This window comes from Drosophila takahashii, chromosome 3R (assembly GCF_030179915.1).
Source record: "Drosophila takahashii strain IR98-3 E-12201 chromosome 3R, DtakHiC1v2, whole genome shotgun sequence".
Classification (NCBI taxonomy): domain Eukaryota; kingdom Metazoa; phylum Arthropoda; class Insecta; order Diptera; family Drosophilidae; genus Drosophila; species Drosophila takahashii.
Genome location: NC_091681.1, coordinates 7068621 through 7092630, shown reverse-complemented (window position 1 = coordinate 7092630; position 24010 = coordinate 7068621). Strand labels below are relative to the sequence as shown.

Sequence of the window (24010 nt, the reverse complement as noted above, 5' to 3'; positions counted from 1 at the left end):
ATTTTATATCGATTTTTTAATGATTTTTTAATGATTAATGATTTTTTTCTAATGATCATTAGCTTGTTTTTTTTGTCAAAGTACCATCTACCAGAATAAGTTATAAAACTAATTTCGGTTTTTTTGCGTGTATTTTTAACGAAGCCATTTATGCCAAAACTTTTGCATTTTTTTCAAATTTTTTAACTTTGACGAGGTGTGGCTTCTAAACTAATGACTGAAACTCAATGCTGTGTATAAGAAAGTTAAAGAACAGTATATTACCTGTAAAATGAGTCATCGATGACCTCAGTCGGTTTACCAGAACTCGAGATAAAAAATAAAAAAGGGCCAAAAACGTTTTTTACACTTAAAAAAAAATTGACACCATACAAAAAATTATAAGTGCCCATTTCTTAATCAGGGAGATCTACTTTACCGGAAAACTAAGGCTGCCTTCGATTAGGGTGAGGTCGATTTTATTTTGTAAACTAGTGTTATTGGTGTTAGTGGTAAAGCAGTCAAAAATGTTTGATTCTTTCTAGCGCTCGCTTAAAGTCCCACACACAAAAAAATTTGCTTGGTAAAATTGACCAACAAAGATAGTTACGTAACTATTAAAATAGTTACGTATATTTTGTTTTTGCTTTGGGTTTGTGTCTTTGCTAATTGTGTGTATTTTGTTGTTGTGAAATGACTATTTACTTAATAAAATTGACAATTTTGCTGGTTGGGGCCTGTTTGACAATTATTACAGTTGATTTTACCAAGTTTTTTTTTTGTGTGCATGAATGAAAAATTGCTACATAAATTGATGTTAAAAATTGAATGTGTCATCTGAGCCTAACGATTTTAAAACGTGTCTGGCGCACACAGCTTTATAGATTTCCGAAAAATATAAATTAAATTTTGTTTTGTATATTTATACCTATCGAAATGTAGAAGACATTTTTCAAATCGGACCATTATACTAGTATATTTTACCAATCGTTAAACACAAGGAGATATTTGTAGACTGTATATAATAAGAGCGGCTAACCGAAACTAAAATAGGATCTAGAAATAATCGTTGCTTTTACTTAAACGAGATAGGAGTGGCTAAACTATTTGCTTTTAATAGCCTCAAGATTTTAACTTTCAACAAAATTTTAAATAGTTTTTCAAATACTTCATCGTAAAAGCTCTAATAGAATGTGCATCGGCACTTTCGGAAATCAGATTTTTGGGGTTTATCGGCCAGCTCGATCGCAGCCTGCTCCACATGGGTCCTGGCCCCCTCAGGAGGCACATCTGGTCTATTTAATTCAGCCATGAAGCTGCAGTGCTTTCGCGCTTCTCTGGGACAAGGACACTTGTCCACGCAGGCACCGGCAACTCTGGCATTGAATTCTTGCTCCGTGGTCGGAGGCCTAAGTATGTACCTATTGGGATCACAGGCCATAACCCGCCAGTTGGGATGTGGAGCCAGGTAATCAACACCACTTTCCAGAATCTCCTTAGCTAATCTCTTGCAAGCAATTGGATTATCAACAGCGGACATCAGCCGACTGTCGAACCGTTTCGCTTCCTCCGCCTGGATACGCTTCATCTCTGTGATTTGTGCATCCAAATCCGCCTTATATCGGATCTGACGGCACACAATCATTTGATGAGTGACCTCCGGATGAACAAATCGGTTCTCCATCATTTTGTTCTCCCGAAGTTCAGCATCAGAGCGGATTCTGCGTTCGTAATCCTCGCAGACCTGCTTCCGGAGACTCTCGTAGCATTTCTCCGCAGCCTCCCGTTTCACCCGAACCCTTTCGGTGATGTTGAGCTTGGTGCACATGTCCAGCTGGTAGAGATCAGCGGTGCGCTCTTCCATCATCTTCTCGATTCCCAGTTCAAGCGATTGCATGCGACGGAGGTAGGCCAGGTATTCCAAAGTAGCTCGGTTGAGATCCTTCTTTGACTGAGCAATCCTAGCACGAGCTTCCACTTCCAGACGTTCGGTTTCCCGGCAGAAGTCCAGGTGGTCGGCCTTGTCCGCCTCCCACTCCGCCAACCGGGCGCATCTCTTCCGCTCGATCTCCTTGAGCAGCTCGGCCTGGTAGGCCAGCTGATTCACTGGAGCGGGTTGGTGTTCCTTTTCAAACTCCTCCAGACGGATCTCCTCCAGCAGGGCGTTCAGGACCCGCTCCTCCTCGTCCCTCTCTGCCTCCAGCTCCTTTCGTTTTTCCTCGCGCTCAGCTACCTGGATAGCCAAGACATGGTTCACCTGCTCCTGCATCTGATGCCGTCTCAGATTCTCCTCCGCCTGGTTACAGTCGAACTGGGCCCATCTGCGGCGATTTAGCTCCAGCCAATATTGATCCTGCTGGCACTCACGCCGCTTCTTCCGCTGGTTCTCCAGAATTTGCTCCCCCTGTACAATCTTTGTCTCCACGAGATCCTGTTGCCGCAGAGCCTCCCGAATTTCGTAGCAGTCGAGCATGACCTGCTGGATGTGCTTCTCCTCGAGGAACTTCTTCTGCTGCTTGGCCACTTGCTCCTTGATGGCGTGCAGGTGCTCCTTCCGCTCTTTAATGTCTTGGTCGATCCGGGTCTTCACCGTGTTTGAGAACTCCTCCTCGTAGCGCTCGTCCTCCTCATCCAGCATTTTTTTCAGCCTCTGGCTGCGTTCCTGGAGCTCCGCGGCGGCCACCTGCTTCGCCTTGGTCACCAAGAGGCCGATCTGCGTGTGTAGACTTTTACGGTCCGTCCGCGTGATGAAGTTAAAGTGGTCCGCACCGCGTCCGGAGTTCTGCATCCTAGCGGGACTATCGAAATTAACAAATTAGAATATGTACACAAGGAAGGTAGTGCAAATACTCAAATAATTTGAAAGGTGTATGTAGGCTCTGTTCTGAAGATTTTTGGTGACGGAAAATTCAAGACGATGATTTCGTATCACTATGGACGGCAGTCCAGTGACGAAGCGCACCAGGAGAGTGTGCGAAGGCGACTACTATATATACACGAAGAAATGAAAATCTACTGTGATGGTCCGATCATAATGAATAATACACCTATCGAAAGGTATTGCGAAAACTAACAGGATTGCATACCAAGACTTTAAGAAAATCAATTGGCTTGGGAGAGAGAGCGGTGAAAGTGAAAAAGTGAAAATTTCGAAAGCTGTTGGGGCCGGTGGGGATAAATGCCCCCTTGCAATGTTTTAGTTGTATTCCTTTTGAAAATACCCGTCGAATGAGGGGTCATTTGTCAAAATCCGACTCTCCGTTCAAAAGTTATAGCCAAAATAAGATTTTCTTCTTCTTCCCAAAATGAAAATTTAATTCTGTTTGTCAGTTTGTCCACTTGTCCACTTGTGCGCTTGTCCACTTGTCCACTTGTCCAAAATATGTTTTTTAAGTTCTAAAAATTTGATATGACGTTCATCACATCGATATAAAAAACTTTTGTTCTACCACTTTTGGAAAAACCGGCTAGTTTAGCGGGAAAACAGCTATAAATAGCTAAAATTCGGAAAGCCGTAACTTCTATACTATTAACTATACTATATACTACTATCACTATGGACGGCAGTCCATGTAGTGACGAAGCGCACCAGGAGAGTGTGCGAAGGCGACTACTATATATACACGAAGAAATGAAAATCTACTGTGATGGTCCGATCATCACTATGGACGGCAGTCCATGTAGTGACGAAGCGCACCAGGAGGGTGTGCGAAGGCGACTACTATATATACACGAAGAAATGAAAATCTACTGTGATGGTCCGATCATAATGAATGATACACCTATCGAAAGGTATTGCAAAAACTTAAAGGATTGCATACCAAGACTTTAAGAAAATCAATTGGCTTGGGAGAAAGAGCGGTGAAAGTAAAAAAGTGAATATTTCGAAATTTGGAGCTGTTGGGGCCGGTGGGGATAATTGCCCCCTCTCAATGTTTTAGTTGTATTCCTTTTAAAAATACCCGTCGAATGAGGGGTCATTTGTCAAAATCCGACGCTCCGTTCAAAAGTTATAGCCAAAATAAGATTTTCTTCGTCTTCCCAAAATGAAAATTTAATTCTGTTTGTCAGTTTGTCAGTTTGTCAGTTTGTCAGTTTGTCCAAAACATGTTTTCTAAGTTTTGAAAATTTGATATGACGTTCATCACATCGATATAAAAAACTTTTGTTCTACCACTTTTGGAAAAACCCGCTAGTTTAGCGGGAAAACAGCTATAAATAGCTAGAATTCGGAAAGCCGTAACTTCTATACTACTAAAGCTACAGACTTGTCACGCTGCAATAGAAAATGCCTGTGAAGGGAAAAAGGCTGGAATAGTTTGCTAGGGCGGGCCGAATGAGAAAAGATTAGAAAGTCTATTTAATGACGAGTGTAATAATTTTTCGTCACAAATGTTGATATCAGAACTTTTGTATGTTGAAGGTGCGGTCGTCACTAGTTTTTTACCTCGTTAAGAGGTGTTTTTATTTGATATATATATATACTGGCATTATACTAAATAGTATACAAAATAAACTAGCAGCCTAAATTTCAGTACACTGAGTGAGTATAAACTGTATACTCGTTAGTTTAAACTTGACAACTTCGAAAGTTTCATTTTTAAACTTTCGAAGTCCATTAGCTTAATACTCAGAGTATCGAGAAATTTTTGACACTCAATAGTTTACTTTTAATGTAGAAATAGTTTAGTTTCTATGTTCATTTTTATTTGGGTGTGCAAAACCGGGGGTGAGTTACCACTCTGAAGCAGTTGCGAGAGAGTTGCGAGAGAAGCTGATCGAGTTGATAAGTAGTAAAGTCGCAAAAGTGTCGGAATTTAACTCAAAAAATAATAAATAACAAAATTTTAAAAGTATTGTTTATTAAATGGACGGTTTAATAAATAATTGTAAGTTTTTAAAAGATTAAAAAATGACTTTTTTACTTTTTGTCATTCAGCAATTGTCAAAAGACTTAAAACTTTAATTTAAATCATTAACAATTGTTAAAGGACTAGTAAACGATGAGAAAACATGAATTCCATAAGGATCCGATAAGAGTGAGAGAGTATCCCTACTTGCTGCGACGTTTATTCATAGAAAAAGCAGAGGCCTTGTTAAAAAATTCAATATTTTAAAAACTAAACATGGCTCCACCTTTTTGGCAAAAACCGATTGAAACTAACAATATGACGAATATGTTCAAATAAAAAAAAAATATTTTTTTTTGTGGGGAACCCGTTAAAAAATTTTTGTAAATCTTAATTTGTTTTTATTTTTGAGAAGAAGAGGTTTAAAAAGAAGAGGTTTTAGAGGAATTAATGCAAAAGGCACGAAGTCAATCGGATTACTACAACCGGAGATTAAGATTTTCAATGAGAGGGTACTTTTTCAAAATTCACGTTTTTTGGCACACTAAAAAAATTCTAAAAAACAAAAAAAAATTGTTCGGCCAAATCCTGATAAACGTGTTTACTAATTTTCCGAATGGTACACGTAGAAATAGTTTCAGGCAAATCAAAAATGTGAAAAAATATTTTTGGCCAAATCCGTTCGGTTTCTAAAAGAACCGCCCATATACTTAATCAAAAGTTACCAATAAACACCTATCAATCTTACATGGGAGCTCAACTGCTGAACGAAAAACTGATTCTAAGAATTCAGAGAGTGTAAAAAATTAATCCAAACTAAAGTTGACAAACCAATACAAAAGGTTTAAGTGTATTATTTCTAAAAAAGTTAAGTGGAAAAATACGCAGCCGTATCAGACACACAGGAAAGCAAAGGATAACTGCAATCCTAGGTTTTCTAAATGACGCAGGCTGGTACTGAAGAGAACGCGGAGACAACAATTTATGAGGGTGTGGATCAAAACGGAGCTCAGCTCTACTTGGAGGTCCTCAGAGAGAACAAACGAAAAGAACTGGCCGAAAAACAAAGTTGCACCTGCAGAAATGGATAAAGATGCAGAAATCAAGCAGTGTATTGCAAATCAGACATTCGTAAAAACTAACGAAAATTCGGACAAGTTAGACACTTTAGACGAAGGTGATGAAATAAACCCAGACTTCATTCAATTTCAAGGAAATGCTATACACACACGTGCAGAATCACACTCATACACAAGAGAGTGAAATTGGCGATCGTATTCGCATATTAACACAACAAGCTCTTCATAACCCAGTTCCAAGTAACTCATCTGTGTCGATTGAAAGTTTCGCGAACATTGTTCCGGATTACGATGGTATTTCGATGCAAATACAACAGTGGCTAAATAATTTCGAAGAAAATGCTGAGGCATTTGACTTAAATGCAAAACAAAAATATGTGAATGCGCGAAATAAAATGAGAGGTACTGCGAAGTTGTACCTAGAAACGATCGTTGTGTCTAATTATAAAGATCTGTGCGATGCTTTGCTATCAGAATTCGACAAAAAATTAAGCAGTGCTGAGGTGCATACTCTACTCCGTGACAGAAAGAAGCAGTCCTCAGAGAACTTTTACGATTACGTCCTTCAAATGCGTAAAATAGCAGCACTCGGTGAAGTGGACGACGAATCAATTATCGGTTATATAGTCAGCGGATTTAACATCAGGGATGATCTAAAATTCCCCTTGATCAGTGTTCAAAACATTAAAGACTTACGTACGCGATAGGAACAAATCGGGAAGCTGTTGAAGCGAACGCATTCGAGTGATCGTAATAAAACAATGAGTGTAGACAAACGCGTACGAAACTATCGAAGTGACAATTTTAATGAGAAACCAAAGCAGAGGTATTGCTACAAATGCGGTTCGGTTGACTATATACGTCCTGAGTGTAAGGAAGAAACGAAATGTTTTAAGTGTGGTGGTTCGGGACACACTGTAAAGGTGAAAAGCCGAATGTTCAGGTTGTAACAAAACTCGGGTACTTTGTAGAGTTTGGCTTGGTTATCATCTGTGATTTTTTTTAAATTTTTTGGTGTCCATTTGGGGGCGCTATGAGTTTTTGAAGTTAAGAACTCAAACTTAAATTTCCCTTATATAGCTGCCATACAAATTGATGGATTTTCTTATTGTTAAGAAGGTAGGCTTTGAAAAAATTTTTTGTTTCAGATTATAATTTTAATTTTTTAAAGGCTACCTTCTTAACAATAAGAAAATCCATCAATTTGTTTGGCAGCTATATAAAGGGACGCACAGTGGGGCGAAAAAGCCAAAAGTCTGCCTTAAATCAGCGGAGCCCTATAGCAAATATCTTTTGATGGGGCATTCTTAAAGGCAATTAAATATGTAAAAAAAACATCATAAGGTGAATTTTTTAATGAAATTTTTTTGTTGTAGAAAATTTAAAAAAAAAAAATTGTTTTTTTAAGAAAAACAAGAAAGGAAGCTAGCTTCGGCCAGCCGAAGCTTAAATACCCTTGCAGATCATTCCTATTAATTAACAAATCGCAAACATGTTCAATTAATTTCATTAATCTCATTAATTTTCCGATCGTTCCTATGGCAGCTATATGATATAGTCGTCCGATTTTGATCAAATTAAAATTGAAATTCGGAAATATTTAAAAAGAGTCATATCCTACACAGAGAAAAAAAATACCAAAACTGGTCATCATTCGGGTATTTTTTCATATCAATTTCGGCCAATATGAGGCCATACCAAAATGATATTTTCGAACATACCAAATTGGTATTTTCGAACATATTAATAAGGTATTTTTCATACAAGATTGTTATGATCTCATATCAAATTTTGCTACAAAATTTTGTATTGTATTTTCTCTAACTCAGAAAAGCATTCTGCCACGAAAAAAAAAATGTGGGCATGGCTCAGAGGCCAAGGTGCTAGGTCCTGATATTATTTTGTGCTCGGGGGAACGGGGTTCAAATCCCGCTCACAACACAACATAACGTTTTTTTTTTTTATTAGTAAACTTTTTACCACAAATTTGTTCTTAATATTGTTAAGGAAATGTTAATTATGCGCCTTAAAAACTTTTTACTTTCTCTGCCTTAGCCGGTTTTGAACCGGGGTCCTCTCGCATCAGAGTCGGATGCGTTACCTATTGGGCCATCGCGACAAGTTACACGCGAGTATATTAGCTAAACTTGAATGTAAAATTAGCTCGTTTAGGCATGCTCAACTTGTAAGTGTGACCACAGCATATAAAGCGTTATAATACCATTGTATACCAGAAATACAAGAAAAATACATCTTTACAGCCATACTATTTTTTCGAAGACTTTTCGATGCCCCATTTGATATGAAAAACATATCAATCTTTGAAGTATTCATATTAATATGTTACGGATTCATATCAACATGGGTAATTGTTATGATTTCGTATCACATTGGTATGAATTCGTATTACATTTATATGGAAAAATTGATATGTACAAATTGAGGAGACAATATCAATCTGGTATTGTTCCGTTTTTTTCTCTGTGTAGAGTAGAAGATAATACAATAAAAACCAAAGAAGCTAGAATTTATTTCCTATTACTTTTCCATTAATTTTCCGATCGTTCCTATGGCAGCTATATGATATGGTAGTCCGATTTTTTAAATAATTAATTCGAAATTCAGAAATATTTAAAAAATAACATCCCCAAAAGTAGAAGGTAATATATCAAAAAACACCGAAGCTAGATTTTTTTTAACGTTTTCTTTTCCGATCCTTCCTATGGGAGCTATAAGATATAGTTGTCCGATCCGGTCGGTTCCGAGATATATACTACCTGCAATAAAAATAAGACTTTGGGGAAAGTTTCATTCCGATAGCTCAAAAACTGAGAGACTAGTTTGCGTAGAAACAGACAGACGGACAGACGGTCAGACGGACAGACGGACAGACGGACATGGCTAGATCGACTCGTCTAGTGATGCTGATCAAGAATATATATACTTTATGGGGTCGGAAACGTCTCCTTCACTGCCTTGCAAACTTCTGACTGAAATCATAATACCCTCTGCAAGGGTATAAAAATATAAATAAATTAGTTATAGGGTTCTAAGTTTCCCAATATTTATACCCTTGCAGAGGGTATTATGATTTCAGTCAGAAGTTTGCAACGCAGTGAAGGAGACGTTTCCGACCCCATAAAGTATATATATTCTTGATCAGCATCACTAGACGAATCGATGTAGCCATGTCCGTCTCTCCTTCTACTCTTGGAAATATTATTTTTTAAATATTTCAGAATTTCGAATAAAATATTTTAAAAATCGGACGACTATATTATATAGCTGCCATAGGAACGATCGGAAAATTAATGGGAAAGTTACACAGAAATAAATTTTAGCTTTTTTGGTTTTTATTGTATTCTCTTCTACTTTAGAACATGACTCTTTTTAAATATTTCCGAATTTCAATTTTCATTTATCGGACGACTATATCATATAGCTGCCATAGGAACGATCGAAAAATTAATGGGAAATGAATTGGAAACAAATTATAGCTCCGTTGGTTTTTATTGTATTCTCTTATACTTTTGAATTAAATTTAACAAAAATCGGACGACTATATTATATAGCTGCAATAGGGAAGGATAAAAAAAATAATATTAAAATAATACGAAATTTAAAATTTTTGCGATTTGTAAGTTAATAGGAACGATCTGCAAGGGTATATAAGCTTCGGCTGGCCGAAGCTAGCTTTCTTTCTTGTTTTTTTTAATTTAACTTGATTTTTGAAAAAAAAAATGATTCAAATCGGTCAACTATAACTTAAAGCTGCCATATAAACGCTTATTACAAAGGGGAATGTCTCGGTTCTATTTCAATATTGGTTCATATAAATTGGGATTAAGGCATTATTTATCATTTTAGCTCTATGCTTACCTTTTTTTTTAATTGGTCAATGATATCTTATAGATGTCATAGAATCAATCAAGGAAATATAGCATATTTTCAAAAAAAAACTGGTAGAAACCGGTATTTATTTCATATCTGTATTTTTAGTAAAATAACATAATTTAAAATTTTAAACCCAAATTTGTTTATTAATTTATCATTATCTTCATCAATACCTTCACAGAAGTAAAATATCTTCATGATGTTAGGGCGCGCGGATAACCAGGGCTGACGATATTTCAAATTATGAACATTTCTTGCTAACTTAAACTGCGGTTTTCTCAGAAGAGGCACAAAAGGGCAGGCTAATTTTTTCAGAAAATGTAGTTAAATATCTAAACTTTAAAAAAAAAAGAGAATTAAACGGGGATCTAGGGTGTAACACTACTTTACGTCCAAAAATATCCAAAAAATCCAAATTTTTTTGGACCCCTTTTAAAAAATTAAAAAAAATAGTAATTATGTATCTAAAATTTGTATTGTTTTTTTAATATTTTAAGAATTGGTTGCTCTTAAAATTTCAATCGTTACATATACAACTTAGGCCCTTGGGCGCTTTCAGAAAAATTTCAAAGATGTGTAAAAATTCCTTTTTTTCTTATTGGCTAAAATTATGTTTCGAAAAATCCACTTTATAAATCTGTAGTGGGAAAACCATTCATCACAGATACCTCTTTCTTTTTGATTTGTATAGAGAATTCAATTGTTATACCCTTGTAGAGGGTATTATAATTTCAGTCAGATGTTTGCAACGCAGTGAAGGAGACGTTTCCGACCACATAAAGTATATATATTCTTGATCAGCACCAATAGCCGAGTCTATCTAGCCATGTCCGTCTGTCCGTCTGTCCGTCTGTCCGTCTGTCCGTCTGTCCGTCTGTCCGTTTCTATGCGAACTAGTCTCTCAGTTTTAAAGCTATCGCGATGAAACTTTCCCGAAAGCCTTCTTTCTATTGCAGGTAGTACATATGTCGGAGCCAGCCGGATCGGACCACTATATCTTAAGGCTCCCAAACAAATATAAGAAAATTCATTGTAACTTTGTAGTAAGTAGGCGTTTTGATTCTTGACTACTTAAAAACAAAATTGAAATAAATCGAAACGCTGAATCTGGAATACCTGGAACTGCACCGAGTGAGTATTGTTTTATCTACAAGGGTATATAAGCTTCGGCTGGCCGAAGGTAGCTTCCTTTCTTGTTTTTAAAGTTGCATTGCAACATTTTGAAAAATCTTTTAAAAACAAGAAAGGAAGCTAGCTTCGGCCAGCCGAAGCTTATATACCCTTGCAGATCATTCCTATTAATTAACAAATCGCAAAAATGTTCAATTTTCTCATTAATTTTCCGATCGTTCCTATGGCAGCTATATGATATAGTCGTCCGATTTTGATCCAATTAAAATTGAAATTCGGAAATATTTAAAAAGAGTCATATCCTAGAGTAGAAGATAATACAATAAAAACCTAAGAAGCTAGAATTTATTTCCTATTACTTTTCCATTAATTTTCCGATCGTTCCTATGGCAGCTATATGATATAGTAGTCCGATTTTTTAAATAATTAATTCGAAATTCAGAAATATTTAAAAAATAACATCCCCAAAAGTAGAAGGTAATATTTCAAAAAACACCGAAGCTAGAATTTTTTAAAGTTTTTTTTTTCCGATCCTTCCTATGGGAGCTATAAGATATAGTTGTCCGATCCGGTCGGCTCCGACATATATACTACCTGCAATAGAAAGAAGACTTTTGGGAAAGTTTTATCCCGATAGCTCAAAAACTGAGAGACTAGTTTGCGTAGAAACAGACAGACGGACAGACGGACAGACGGACGGACAGACGGACAGACGGACATAGCTAGATCGACTCGTCTTGTGATGCTGATCAAGAATATATATACTTTATGGGGTCGGAAACGTCTCCTTCACTGCGTTGCAAACTTCTGACTGAAATCATAATACCCTCTGCAAGGGTATAAAAAAAACATTTTGGCAGGCTTTTTGTTCTAGGCCCCCCACAGTGGGACGCACAGTGGGGCGAAAAAGCCAAAAGTCTGCCTTAAATCAGCGGAGCCCTATAGCGAATATCTTTTGATGAGGCATTCTTAAAGGCAATTAAATATGTAAAAAAACATCATAAGGTGAATTTTTTTAGTGCAATTTTTTTGTTGTAGAAAATTTTTAAGAAAAAAAAAATTGTTTTTTTAAGAAAAAAAATATAAATAAATTAGTTATAGGGTTCTAAGTTTCCCAATATTTTTTTTTAATTTAACTTGATTTTTAAAAAAAAAAATTATTCAAATCGGTCAACTATAACTTATAGCTGCCATATAAACGCTTAGTACAAAAGGGAATATATCGGTTCTATTTCATATTTTTTATGTAAATTTGAATTAAGTCATTATTTATCAATTTACGTCAATGTTTAGATTTTTTTTAAATTGGTTTGTAATTTCTTAATTCTTATTCTTGTAATTTCTGTCAAGAAAATATTGCATAATTTAAAAAAAAATGGGTATAAATCACGTTTTTGATTATATTTCGATAACATGTATCACATTCAATTTTACCCACAAGATAAATCACAATTTTTCACACTTCTAAAACATCACAATAGCTCTAAAACACGAATACAGCACATTGGTAAGAATATATTTAACGCCACGAACACAATATAAATACCTCCGGCTTCACTTTCCATTATAATTGGATTTAAATTTGATAATACAAAATAATTGGACAGCTTGCCGCGAAAGGAAAACAAAAGTAATTGGAAACAGCTGACTAGTAATACAACTAGGGATTCATGCTGTAAGTGCGCGCGGAGAACCCAGGGCTGGCAACTATTCAAATTACGTAAATTTCTTGCTAACTTTAACCGCGGTTTTCTCAGAAGAGGCACAAAAGGGCAGGCTAATTTTTTCAGAAAATGTAGTTAAATATCTAAACTTTTTTTTAAAAAAAGAATTAAACGGGGATCTAGGGTGTAACACTACTTTACGTCCAAGAATATCCAAAAAAACCCAATTTTTTTGGACCACTTTTAAAAAATTAAAAAAAATAGTAATTATGTATCTAAAATTTGTATTGTTTTTTTAATATTTTAAGAATTGGTTGCTCTTAAAATTTCAATCGTTACATATACAACTTAGGCCCTTGGGAGCTTTCAGAAAAATTTTAAAGATGTGTAAAAATACCTTTTTTTCTTGTTGCCTAAAATTATATTTCGAAAAATATACTTTAAAAATCTGTAGTGGGAGAACCATTCATCACAGATCACTCTTTCCTTTTGATTTGTATAGAGAATTCAATTGTTTTTAAAGTTGCATTTCAACATTTTGGAAAATCTTAAAAAAAAAAAAACATTTTGGCAGGCTTTTTGTTCTAGGCGCCCCACTGTGGGACGGTGGTAAAATTATGAAATTAATATATGTGCAGTGAGTAATTGAGTTGTGCAAACTTTCAGCTTAAACATGTAAGAATTGTACTCATTGGAAATATAAATACGGTTTTTCTAAATTCGCATAAAAAATTATATATCTTGGAAATGATGAAAGGGAACAAAAATGTTTCTTCGGGTAAATTAAGTTGCTTATGAGATGGACAATCTTGGATAGTTAAGTTTCTTTTATAGGATGAAAAGATATTCAAAAGCGCGATAAAAAATTTCAAATAATTAAAATTTATACTTATGGGACAACAACAAATTTAAGATATTTATTTTCTAACTCTCTCAATACACATTTAAAAACGTGTAAAGTTGCACGTTGTTCTTTTAAGCCGTTCTCGAGATATACTAATTTGAAGTTTGAAAACATTTTTTAAGTTCTTAACTTCAAAAATTCATAGCGCCCCTAAATGGACACCAAAAAATTTAAAAAAAATCACAGATGATAACCAAGCCAAACTCTACAAGGTACCCGAGTTTGAAGAAAATCTTAAATTGTATATGCGTAGTTGATAAATTCTTACCCTATATATTCTTGATCAGCACCAATAGCCGAGTCTATCTAGCCATGTCCGTCTGTCCGGCTGTTCGTTTCTATGCGAACTAGTCTCTCAGTTTTAAGGCTATCGCGATGAAACTTTCCCGAAAGTCTTCTTTCTATTGCAGGTAGTACATATGTCGGAGCGAGCCGGATCGGACCACTATATCTTAAGGCTCCCATAGGAATATTCAAACAAATATAAGAAAATGAATTGTAACTTTGTAGGAAGTAGGCGTTTTGATTCCTGACAACTTAAAAACAAATTTAAATAATAGGCACGCTGAATCTGGAATCCCTGGAACTGCTCCGAGTCAGCATTAAACTATAGGTGTTTGCTTTATGTGCAAGGGTATATAAGCATTGGCTGGCCGGAGCTAGCTTCCTTTCTTGTTAACATTAACAATGTCGAAGTTGAGTTCCTAATTGATACCGGTGCTGACGTTTCGCTAATGCCATTGAATCTTTTCAAGAAGTATTTCAAAGCAACGGCACTTCAAAAGAGTTTTACGAAGCTATGTGGCTTAGGAAATGGGGTGAAGAAGGTAGTAGGTGAGTTTACTGCAGACGTTGAAGTCGATGGACTGCAAAACCGTACATATTTTTTTGGTTGTACCTGACGCTGATATAAACGTCGACACGATTATTGGGTACGACTTCATTGAGAAATTCACAGTTACCATCAGCGGAAGTAGCTACAATTTCACCAACATGGAAGATGCAAAAGTAGAAAGAGCTGAATTTAACAACGTATACATTGTCGTCAACGAAGAAATTCATATCAACGCACCTCTTGAGTACCTGAGCCCTCGAAAACGCAAATAAACTGGAAATTTACGTAGTCGATATTGTTGTCTTTGGTGCAACAGCAACAGCGTTTTAGCTCAAGCCGAAAAGTTCTGTCTCCAAATAAAATGGTCAAAGTGCCAGTTTCTACAGCAAAGAATTACATTCTTACACCGAGAAAAAAAACCGTTCTCAACGTTCTTGATTTCAGTATTTCCGTGCTCAAAAGTGAGCCAAGAACGGTTTTACTAAAATCAAGAACGAGTGTTCTTGATTTGAGACTACTTTTTTGAAAATAAGTATTCTTGATTTCAGTATAAGTCTTCTTGGATTCAAGAAGAAAAATTCTTGGATTCAAGCATACGCGTTCTTGGTTTCAAGAAAAGGCGTTCTTGGTTCCAAGAGTAAATCGTTCTCGGTTTTAATAATTTCTCTCTTACCAAGAAGAACGTATTCTTGGTTTCAAGAAGAAAAATTCTTGAATTCAGCATAGGCATTCTTGATTTCAAGAACAGGCGTTCTCGATTTCAAGAATGCTCCATTCTTCATCCCAAAATAAATTTTTCAGAAAAATGAAAAATTTGTATATCTACTTTCTTTATATTTTATTCTTTTTTTATTTAGTATTATAGATATTTCATAATTACAAATTACTTATAACTAAACATATTTAAGTCTTACAGCAGTCTTATCATTATAGAGTATGAATTAATGAAGATTATTTATTTATAATATTTATATATAAATTAAAAACCAATAAATAATACAAATTGTTAATATTTATATATATATACTTCCGAGTTTCGCCAAGCGAACAGCTTCTCCCTGAGAACAGCTTCCTAAAAATATAAATAGTTAAAGTATTATTTCATATTATTTCTTAAAACAGAACCTATGAAAAAACAAGCACAAGATCCTTAAAAATTACATAATAGAAAATGCACACACATACATAAAAACTTAGCACGTGTTTTGCAAATATTCACACACAAATACATACATAGATGCAGTTAGCGTACATATTGAAAGTATATTGAAAACTAATTTTTTTTATTATTAATTGAAAGTTCACTTCCACACGCTGCTGCTTAAGCACATATGTATGTATACAAACATATGTACATACATATATGCAGTTAGCGTGGCATGCCTTTTTTCACAATACATGTATGTACATGTTCAAAGTAGAAACTCATTTTCAGCATTATACATTGGAAATTCACTTTTACTATTTATAAACACTACTATTATTATTAAATACTTACGTTCGAGAAAGGGTAGCCCACTCAAAATGTTTAATTCCTCTAGAAGGTTCTTCACACGTGTGTCGTTTGAGTCGTCAGCGCACTCCAGCATGCACGCTTCACTTACTCCGCTTCACTGGCCGAAAAAAAACGAGAATTTGACGAGAGCCGAAGTGAACTTCGGTAGCTTGCCGAAAAATTCCAGAGAGAATGTCTCTCTCATTTTTAACCTCTCTCATTTTTTTTCATCTCTGAGACGAAATTGAGAACGATTTCAAGAATGTTTGGGGACGATTTCAAGAGTGTTCATGCTTGATAAACCAAATCAAGAATGATGTATTCTCAAAAAGCCAGATCAAGAATGCTTTTATTCTTGATTTCAAGAACGTTTGTGCTAATAAAAGTGAGAAGACAAAATACTGAAATCAAGAAGATTCGTTCTTGGTTTTTTCGTTCTCAAGTTTTCTCAGTGTAGGCTACGAAGTTGCGAATGGAAAAGTTTGGCCAGGTGACGACAAAGTAAAAGCGGTTAAAAACTTCCCGATTCCAAAGAATATAAGAGGAATTCAAGCATTTCTAGGTCTGACACGTTATTTTAGAAAATTTGTCTAGGATTATGCCAAACTAGCCAGACTTCTTACTCAGTTACTAAGACTGAGTTTAAAATAGACAGGGAGCAGATCAAAGCTGTTCAGAGTTTAAAACAAGCACTTACGCAGAAGCCAGTTCTACAACTATTTAGACAGAACTCAGAAACTCAACTCGATGTAGACGCATCTAAACACGGATTTGAAGCAACGCTGCTACAAAAGCATTACAACTAGTGGCATCCTTGTTTTTTTTTTGGAGCAAGAAGACGTCGCCCACTGAAGAACAGAAAACCAGCTACATTTTGAAGGTGAAGGCTGCTTATCTTGCTGCTAAAAAGCTGCGTCACAATATGTTGGGAATCGAATTCGTACTAGTCACTGACTGCGCAGCATTTAAGCAAACGAATCAAAAAAATTACATACCAAGGGAGGTTTCAACATGGCTTATGTATCTGCAAGACTTTACTTTTACAGTGGAGCACCGTGCCGGTGTTAGAATGAGACACGTCGATAGCTTAAGCCGCTATCATGTTAGTTTCAGCTGAGATCCACGCTCAATTACAGCGAGCTCAGCAAAAAGATGCTCATCCCGCAGCAGTAGTAGACATTTTGAAAACAAAACCATACGGAGACTACAAAATTAAAAGCAATCTGATCTACAAGCATGTTGACGGTCAGGACTTACTTGCTGTTCCTAAAGTAATGGAACAAGAAATTATGAAAAAAGCACACAATTTCGGTCATTTTGGGGTTCAGAAAAACATACCACATCTGGAGGGAAAACTTAAAAACATAATAGCAAATTGCATCGAATGCATTACCCATAACAGGAAGCTAGGCAAGCAGGAAGACTTTTTTCACACGATTGAGAAAGGAGATGTACCTCATTCTACATTACACGTCGATCATCTGGGTTCGTTGGACCAAACTTTAAAGTGCTACAAATATATCTTCGCAGTAGTGGACGCTTTTTCAAAATATACCTGGCTTTACCCAACAAAATCAACTGAAGTCGACGAGGTGATCAAACACATGGTCACTTGGACCACAATTTTCGGAAGTCCAAATCGCATCATCTACTCTTCTTCTCTAAAGATTACACAGGCCAACAAAATGTGACATGGGTCGGTGTCCAGGCCTGCCACCATTTTATTTCGATAAATGAGGCTTTTCTAAGCATAAGTTGCCACTACGCCTATAGTCCATCAGCTCTGGTATTTGCGGTATCTTTAATTTAAGAAAATCACAAATTGTCTTCGTCTTTGGGGATATATCTTCAAGAGTGGTCAACCAATTTTGGTAATCTTTTCGGAATTAAATAGTTATATGTCTCTTTTATACGGTCGTTTTGGAAAATGCAATCTAACTGAACCACAAGAGAAGGTGGGCGCATTTAAAATTTTAAAGTCACAGCAAAGTTTAAAAATCTTCATTTGTGAACAGCGTTTAAAAATTAAATAAAAATATTTTCTTCTACAATGCATTTTTGATCCAAAGACACCTTATGTCCCTAATTTTTAGGACACTCATCAGGCTTTTGTGTATTGTTTAGGAATTTTTAAAATTGTTTTTCTTACTTCCTTCACAGTGACAATTCACAAACAGTGCCCAAACCTGTCACAATTTTAAATATCATAATTCTAAACGATCTAAGTAGTTTTGCTTTGAGTATAAGCACATGAGCGTAGCCTACTAATCTTTGGGGGCTGAAATGCTTGAAGTGTAATCCCCCTCCAGCTTTTAGCTTACGCCCATGTATAAATATTTTTAAAGCAAGGGTCACTTGTGCTCAAAAACAGTTATGAGTTACGTAAAATAGTGACAGGTTTGGGCACTGTTTGTGAATCGTCACTGTGAAGGAAGTAAGAAAAACAATTTTAAAAATTCCAAAACAATACACAAAAACCTGATGAGTGTCCTAAAAATTAGGGACATAAGGTGTCTTTGGATCAAAAATGCATTGTAGAAGAAAATATTTTTATTTAATTTTTAAACGCTGTTCACAAATGAAGATTTTTAAACTTTGCTGTGACTTTAAAATTTTAAATGCGCCCACCTTCTCTTGTGGTTCAGTTAGATTGAATTTTCCAAAACGACCGTATCACTATGGACGGCAGTCCATGTAGTGACGAAGCGCACCAGAAGAGTGTGCGAAGGCGACTACTATATATACACGAAGAAATGAAAATCTACTGTGATGGTCCGATCATAATGAATAATACACCTATCGAAAGGTATTGCGAAAACTAACAGGATTGCATACCAAGACTTTAAGAAAATCAATTGGCTTGGGAGAGAGAGCGGTGAAAGTGAAAAAGTGAAAATTTCGAAATTTGGAGCTGTTGGGGCCGGTGGGGATAAATGCCCCCTCGCAATGTTTTAGTTGTATTCCTTTTGAAAATACCCGTCGAATGAGGGGTCATTTGTCAAAACTTAAAAACATAATAGCAAATTGCATCGAATGCATTACCCATAACAGGAAGCTAGGCAAGCAGGAAGACTTTTTTCACACGATTGAGAAAGGAGATGTACCTCATTCTACATTACACGTCGATCATCTGGGTTCGTTGGACCAAACTTTAAAGTGCTACAAATATATCTTCGCAGTAGTGGACGCTTTTTCAAAATATACCTGGCTTTACCCAACAAAATCAACTGAAGTCGACGAGGTGATCAAACACATGGTCACTTGGACCACAATTTTCGGAAGTCCAAATCGCATCATCTACTCTTCTTCTCTAAAGATTACACAGGCCAACAAAATGTGACATGGGTCGGTGTCCAGGCCTGCCACCATTTTATTTCGATAAATGAGGCTTTTCTAAGCATAAGTTGCCACTACGCCTATAGTCCATCAGCTCTGGTATTTGCGGTATCTTTAATTTAAGAAAATCACAAAAATCACAAGGTTTGGGCACTGTTTGTGAATCGTCACTGTGAAGGAAGTAAGAAAAACAATTTTAAAAATTCCAAAACAATACACAAAAACCTGATGAGTGTCCTAAAAATTAGGGACATAAGGTGTCTTTGGATCAAAAATGCATTGTAGAAGAAAATATTTTTATTTAATTTTTAAACGCTGTTCACAAATGAAGATTTTTAAACTTTGCTGTGACTTTAAAATTTTAAATGCGCCCACCTTCTCTTGTGGTTCAGTTAGATTGAATTTTCCAAAACGACCGTATCACTATGGACGGCAGTCCATGTAGTGACGAAGCGCACCAGAAGAGTGTGCGAAGGCGACTACTATATATACACGAAGAAATGAAAATCTACTGTGATGGTCCGATCATAATGAATAATACACCTATCGAAAGGTATTGCGAAAACTAACAGGATTGCATACCAAGACTTTAAGAAAATCAATTGGCTTGGGAGAGAGAGCGGTGAAAGTGAAAAAGTGAAAATTTCGAAATTTGGAGCTGTTGGGGCCGGTGGGGATAAATGCCCCCTCGCAATGTTTTAGTTGTATTCCTTTTGAAAATACCCGTCGAATGAGGGGTCATTTGTCAAAATCCGACTCTCCGTTCAAAAGTTATAGCCAAAATAAGATTTTCTTCTTCTTCCCAAAATGAAAATTTAATTCTGTTTGTCAGTTTGTCCACTTGTCCACTTGTCCGCTTGTCCACTTGTCCACTTGTCCAAAATATGTTTTTTAAGTTCTAAAAATTTGATATGACGTTCATCACATCGATATAAAAAACTTTTGTTCTACCACTTTTGGAAAAACCCGCTAGTTTAGCGGGAAAACAGCTATAAATAGCTAAAATTCGGAAAGCCGTAACTTCTATACTACTAAAGCTACAGACTTGTGCTGCATCTCGTTTGAAAGGTATTTTTAAATGCTATAAACGCTTTTTATATGCAATTTGTGTAAATGTATTAGTTAAAAAGATATGAACAAAAAATAATTTGTTTAAACTTTTTTTTTAGCTTTTTTTTAATTTTTACAAAAACGGCTCTAACGATTTTCCTTACAACTTTAAACTGTATAGCCCTTGAGATTCCTTAAATTTTGGTATATAACACATTACTGTAAAAAGTCACGTTTAAAAGTAATTTTTATACGAAAATAGCCACTTTTGCCAGCTCAGAACAACTAACGCTCCCTGAGTATTGAATTTTGTGGGAGGGTATCCGAACTGTATTTTAGGGTCATGGAATCAGTAAATTTGCACTTAAGAGTTCCATATAGTAATCTTTTGTTCTACGACTTTTGGAAAAAGCCGCTACTTTAGCGGGAAAAAGCTAAAAATAGCAAAATTTCGTTAGTTTGTATGTTCTACACTACTAAAGGTACAGACATGTGCTATACCTCGTTTAAAAGGTATTTTGAAATACTTCAACGCCTTTTTAACTTAATTTGTTAAAATACAATAGTTTAAAAATTATGATTGACCAATTTAAATTTAAATGTATATATTAGCTCCTATGAGAGCAAATGTAAACAAACAAAAACTTCTGATATCAAATAAAAACACCTCTTAACGAGGTAAAAAACTAGTGACGTCCGCACCTTCAACATACAAAAGTTCTGATATCAACATTTGTGACGAAAAATTATTACACTCGTCATTAAATAGACTTTCTAATCTTTTCTCATTCGTCACGCTGCAATAGAAAATGCCTGTGAAGGGAAAAAGGCTGGAATAGTTTGCTAGGGCGGGCCGAATGAGAAAAGATTAGAAAGTCTATTTAATGACGAGTGTAATAATTTTTCGTCACAAATGTTGATATCAGAACTTTTGTATGTTGAAGGTGCGGTCGTCACTAGTTTTTTACCTCGTTAAGAGGTGTTTTTATTTGATAAAAGAGACATGTAACTATTTAATTCCGAAAATATTACCAAAATTGGTTGACCACTCTTGAAGATATATCCCCAAAGACGAAGAAAATTTGTGATTTTCTTAAATTAAAGATACCGCAAATACCAGAGCTGATGGACTATAAGCGTAGTGGCAACTTATGCTTAGAAAAGCCTCATTTATCGAAATAAAATGGTGGCAGGCCTGGACACCGACCCATGTCACATTTTGTCGGCCTGTGTTATAAAATGAAAGACCGATTTTTAGGGAGATACGACCACAACCTAAACCATAAGAGCTAGAGCAGCCAAATTTTTTCACAGTATTCCATTGGGGGCGTAGGCGCCCACTAAGGTCCGACATGTCCCCCAGTGGCCCCAAAGAGCTCCAATATCCATATTTAGAGCAAAAAATCATTAGATTTACTTAAGCTTAGCTTCTAAAGTGGTTGGAATTTCGAAATTTTGATTTTGCAGAATTGTAGGTCTTGAAAGGGCCTAATTAGAAATGTAAAAGAAATTTCGATATCCCCCATAATTTGGGGGCTACATTTAAAATTAACTTTTCGATTTAAAAAATCTAAACCGCTGCTCCGATCGAGATGATTTTTTGGTAAATGGTTATTCTATGGCCCAAATGCTTAAGTTTAATTTTTTAAGTTTTTAACATTTTTTTAAAGTATTTTTAACGAATTTATTTAGATTTCCTAAGTTATTGCGTTGCATTTTGTGGGAGCCTGCCGAGAGAGCGAAACCCAGAGAGCGGATGCCAAGAGAGCGACGGCCGAGAGAGCGACGGCCGAGAGAGCAACAGCCAAGAAATGGGGAGGGGTAGTGCTGCAGGGAATGGGGAGGGGAAAGAGGCAATTTAAGTTAAATTTGTTTTGGATTTTAAAAACTTAAACTCCGATCAAAATGATTTTCGATCAATAGTCAGTCCTGTGGATCAAATGCTTTGGTTTTATTTTTCATTTTGTAGCAGAAGTAAGAACCTTATTTAATTTCCACCATGGAAGAAAATAGAAAATTACTACAAATTCTGTAAGCAAAGCCAAAATGTTTCCAAGTTAAATATTAATCTTAAGACTCGAACTTTTGACCAAATACGTATGTACATATGTATATTTGGATATGTTTTGATTTGCTTATATGTATGTACAATACATGTACATACACACAATGTGTGTGTATGTTTCTATTCGAAAGTAGATAATGTGCTTAGATACAAATAAAACAAGAGAGAACGCTATAGTCGGGTGCCCCGACTATCAGATACCCGTTACTCAGCTAAAGGGAGTACGAAGGAGTTGGAGATAAAAACTTTGATCCGACGTAACTTTTTAACGAATGGTCCGATTTAAAAAATTTCTTCTACATTGATAGGTATAGATAGGTATTGATAAACACAATAAAACTGAATTTTTACTTTTCCGAAATATTGAAATTTTTAAAATCGTATATAAGCGATTGTGGGCGTTAGAGGGGGCGTGGCACCCTTTTGAAACAAACTTGCGCTGCGTAGGAACTCCTAGAATCTGCATGCAAAATGTCAATCTTCTAGCTTTTATAGTTTCCGAGATCTCAGCGTTCATACGGACAGACAGACAGACAGACAGACGGACAGACAGACAGACAGACGGACATGGCTATCAAGAATATATATACTTTATAGGGTCGGAAATGCTTCCTTCTAGCTGTTACATACTTTTGCACGAATACAATATACCCTTTTACTCTACGAGTAACGGGTATAATGATTTATTTCCTTTCAGACAATGCAAAATTGGCAGAGTTTAAAATTAATAATTAATAAATAATAAGTTACTTCGCTACTTTTGTATGGGATGTCAATCTTTTCGTGTGTGTACAAATGTTTTCGTTCCATTCAAAACAACAAATTTAAAAACAACAAATTCCAATTTACAAACAAGTGTACAGTTGCGCGCAAATTAATATTGCATTGATAACATTGTAACTGATAGAAGGTATAAAAATTCACTACTTTTACTTAGATCGCATTCATTTATTATATAGCTCTACCAGTAGCCTTCGGATTCTCTCTCTTGAAGAATCTTCTAGAAAGGATGTTTACGCAAAGGGTTTCAACAAACGCGCAAATAAGATATAAGAAAGTCCTGACAACCTAATTTCCTAACTGCAAACTAATTTTGAGCGAACGAAGTCACTCCGGGTATAGCTAGCTAGCGATAAAGGATCAGCATTCTCATCGAACCGTTTTGAGGAATTTTGCTTCAACGGTAACATTGAACACGTTGAAACAACAACAGGCGTGCCTAGGGGAAATGGCCAAATAGAGCGCGTTAACCGTGTAATATTGGCAGTGCTGGAAAAGATTTCAGTAGCTGAACCGTCCAAATGGTACAAGTATGTACCTCAAGTTCAAAGGATAATTAATTCTCATGTTCATGCGTCTACCAAATTTAAACCCTTCGAAGTCCTTTTTGGTGTGAAGATGAAAAACGAAGCTGATACCAACATGATCAAACTTCTGGAAGACGAGATGCCCTCGGTTTCTCAAGATGAGAGAAACCAAATCAGAGTCAAGGTTAGGAATCAAATCATGAAGTCCCAAGAAACCTACAAACAACATTATGATAAAAAGCGAAAGCCAGAATCTGTCTATCACGACGTTAAGAAAGTTTCTGATTTTGCAGGTCCACAAGAAACTTCAACCAGCGTCGACAACATGAAGCTTTGGCGTTATTTTGAGCAAACCGACGACGATGACGTAGACAAGGAATCATCTGAGGCAGGTGATATGCAGGATGGCCGAGTGTAGAAG

General features: G+C 35.9%; 2 protein-coding genes across 2 annotated transcripts in view; one reads left to right on the top strand and one right to left on the bottom strand.

The window, feature by feature from the left end:
* Positions 1–24010, top strand: part of LOC108060248 (uncharacterized) — a 275381-nt gene that overhangs the window by 211146 nt on the left and 40225 nt on the right. The gene's annotated exons all lie outside the window — the stretch shown is intronic.
* On the bottom strand, positions 991–2882 carry LOC108059708 (cilia- and flagella-associated protein 53). The gene has a single exon (XM_017145122.3). The coding sequence runs from the start codon at positions 2765–2767 to the stop codon at positions 1163–1165; it is 1605 nt and encodes a 534-aa protein (XP_017000611.2). The 5' UTR covers positions 2768–2882; the 3' UTR covers positions 991–1162.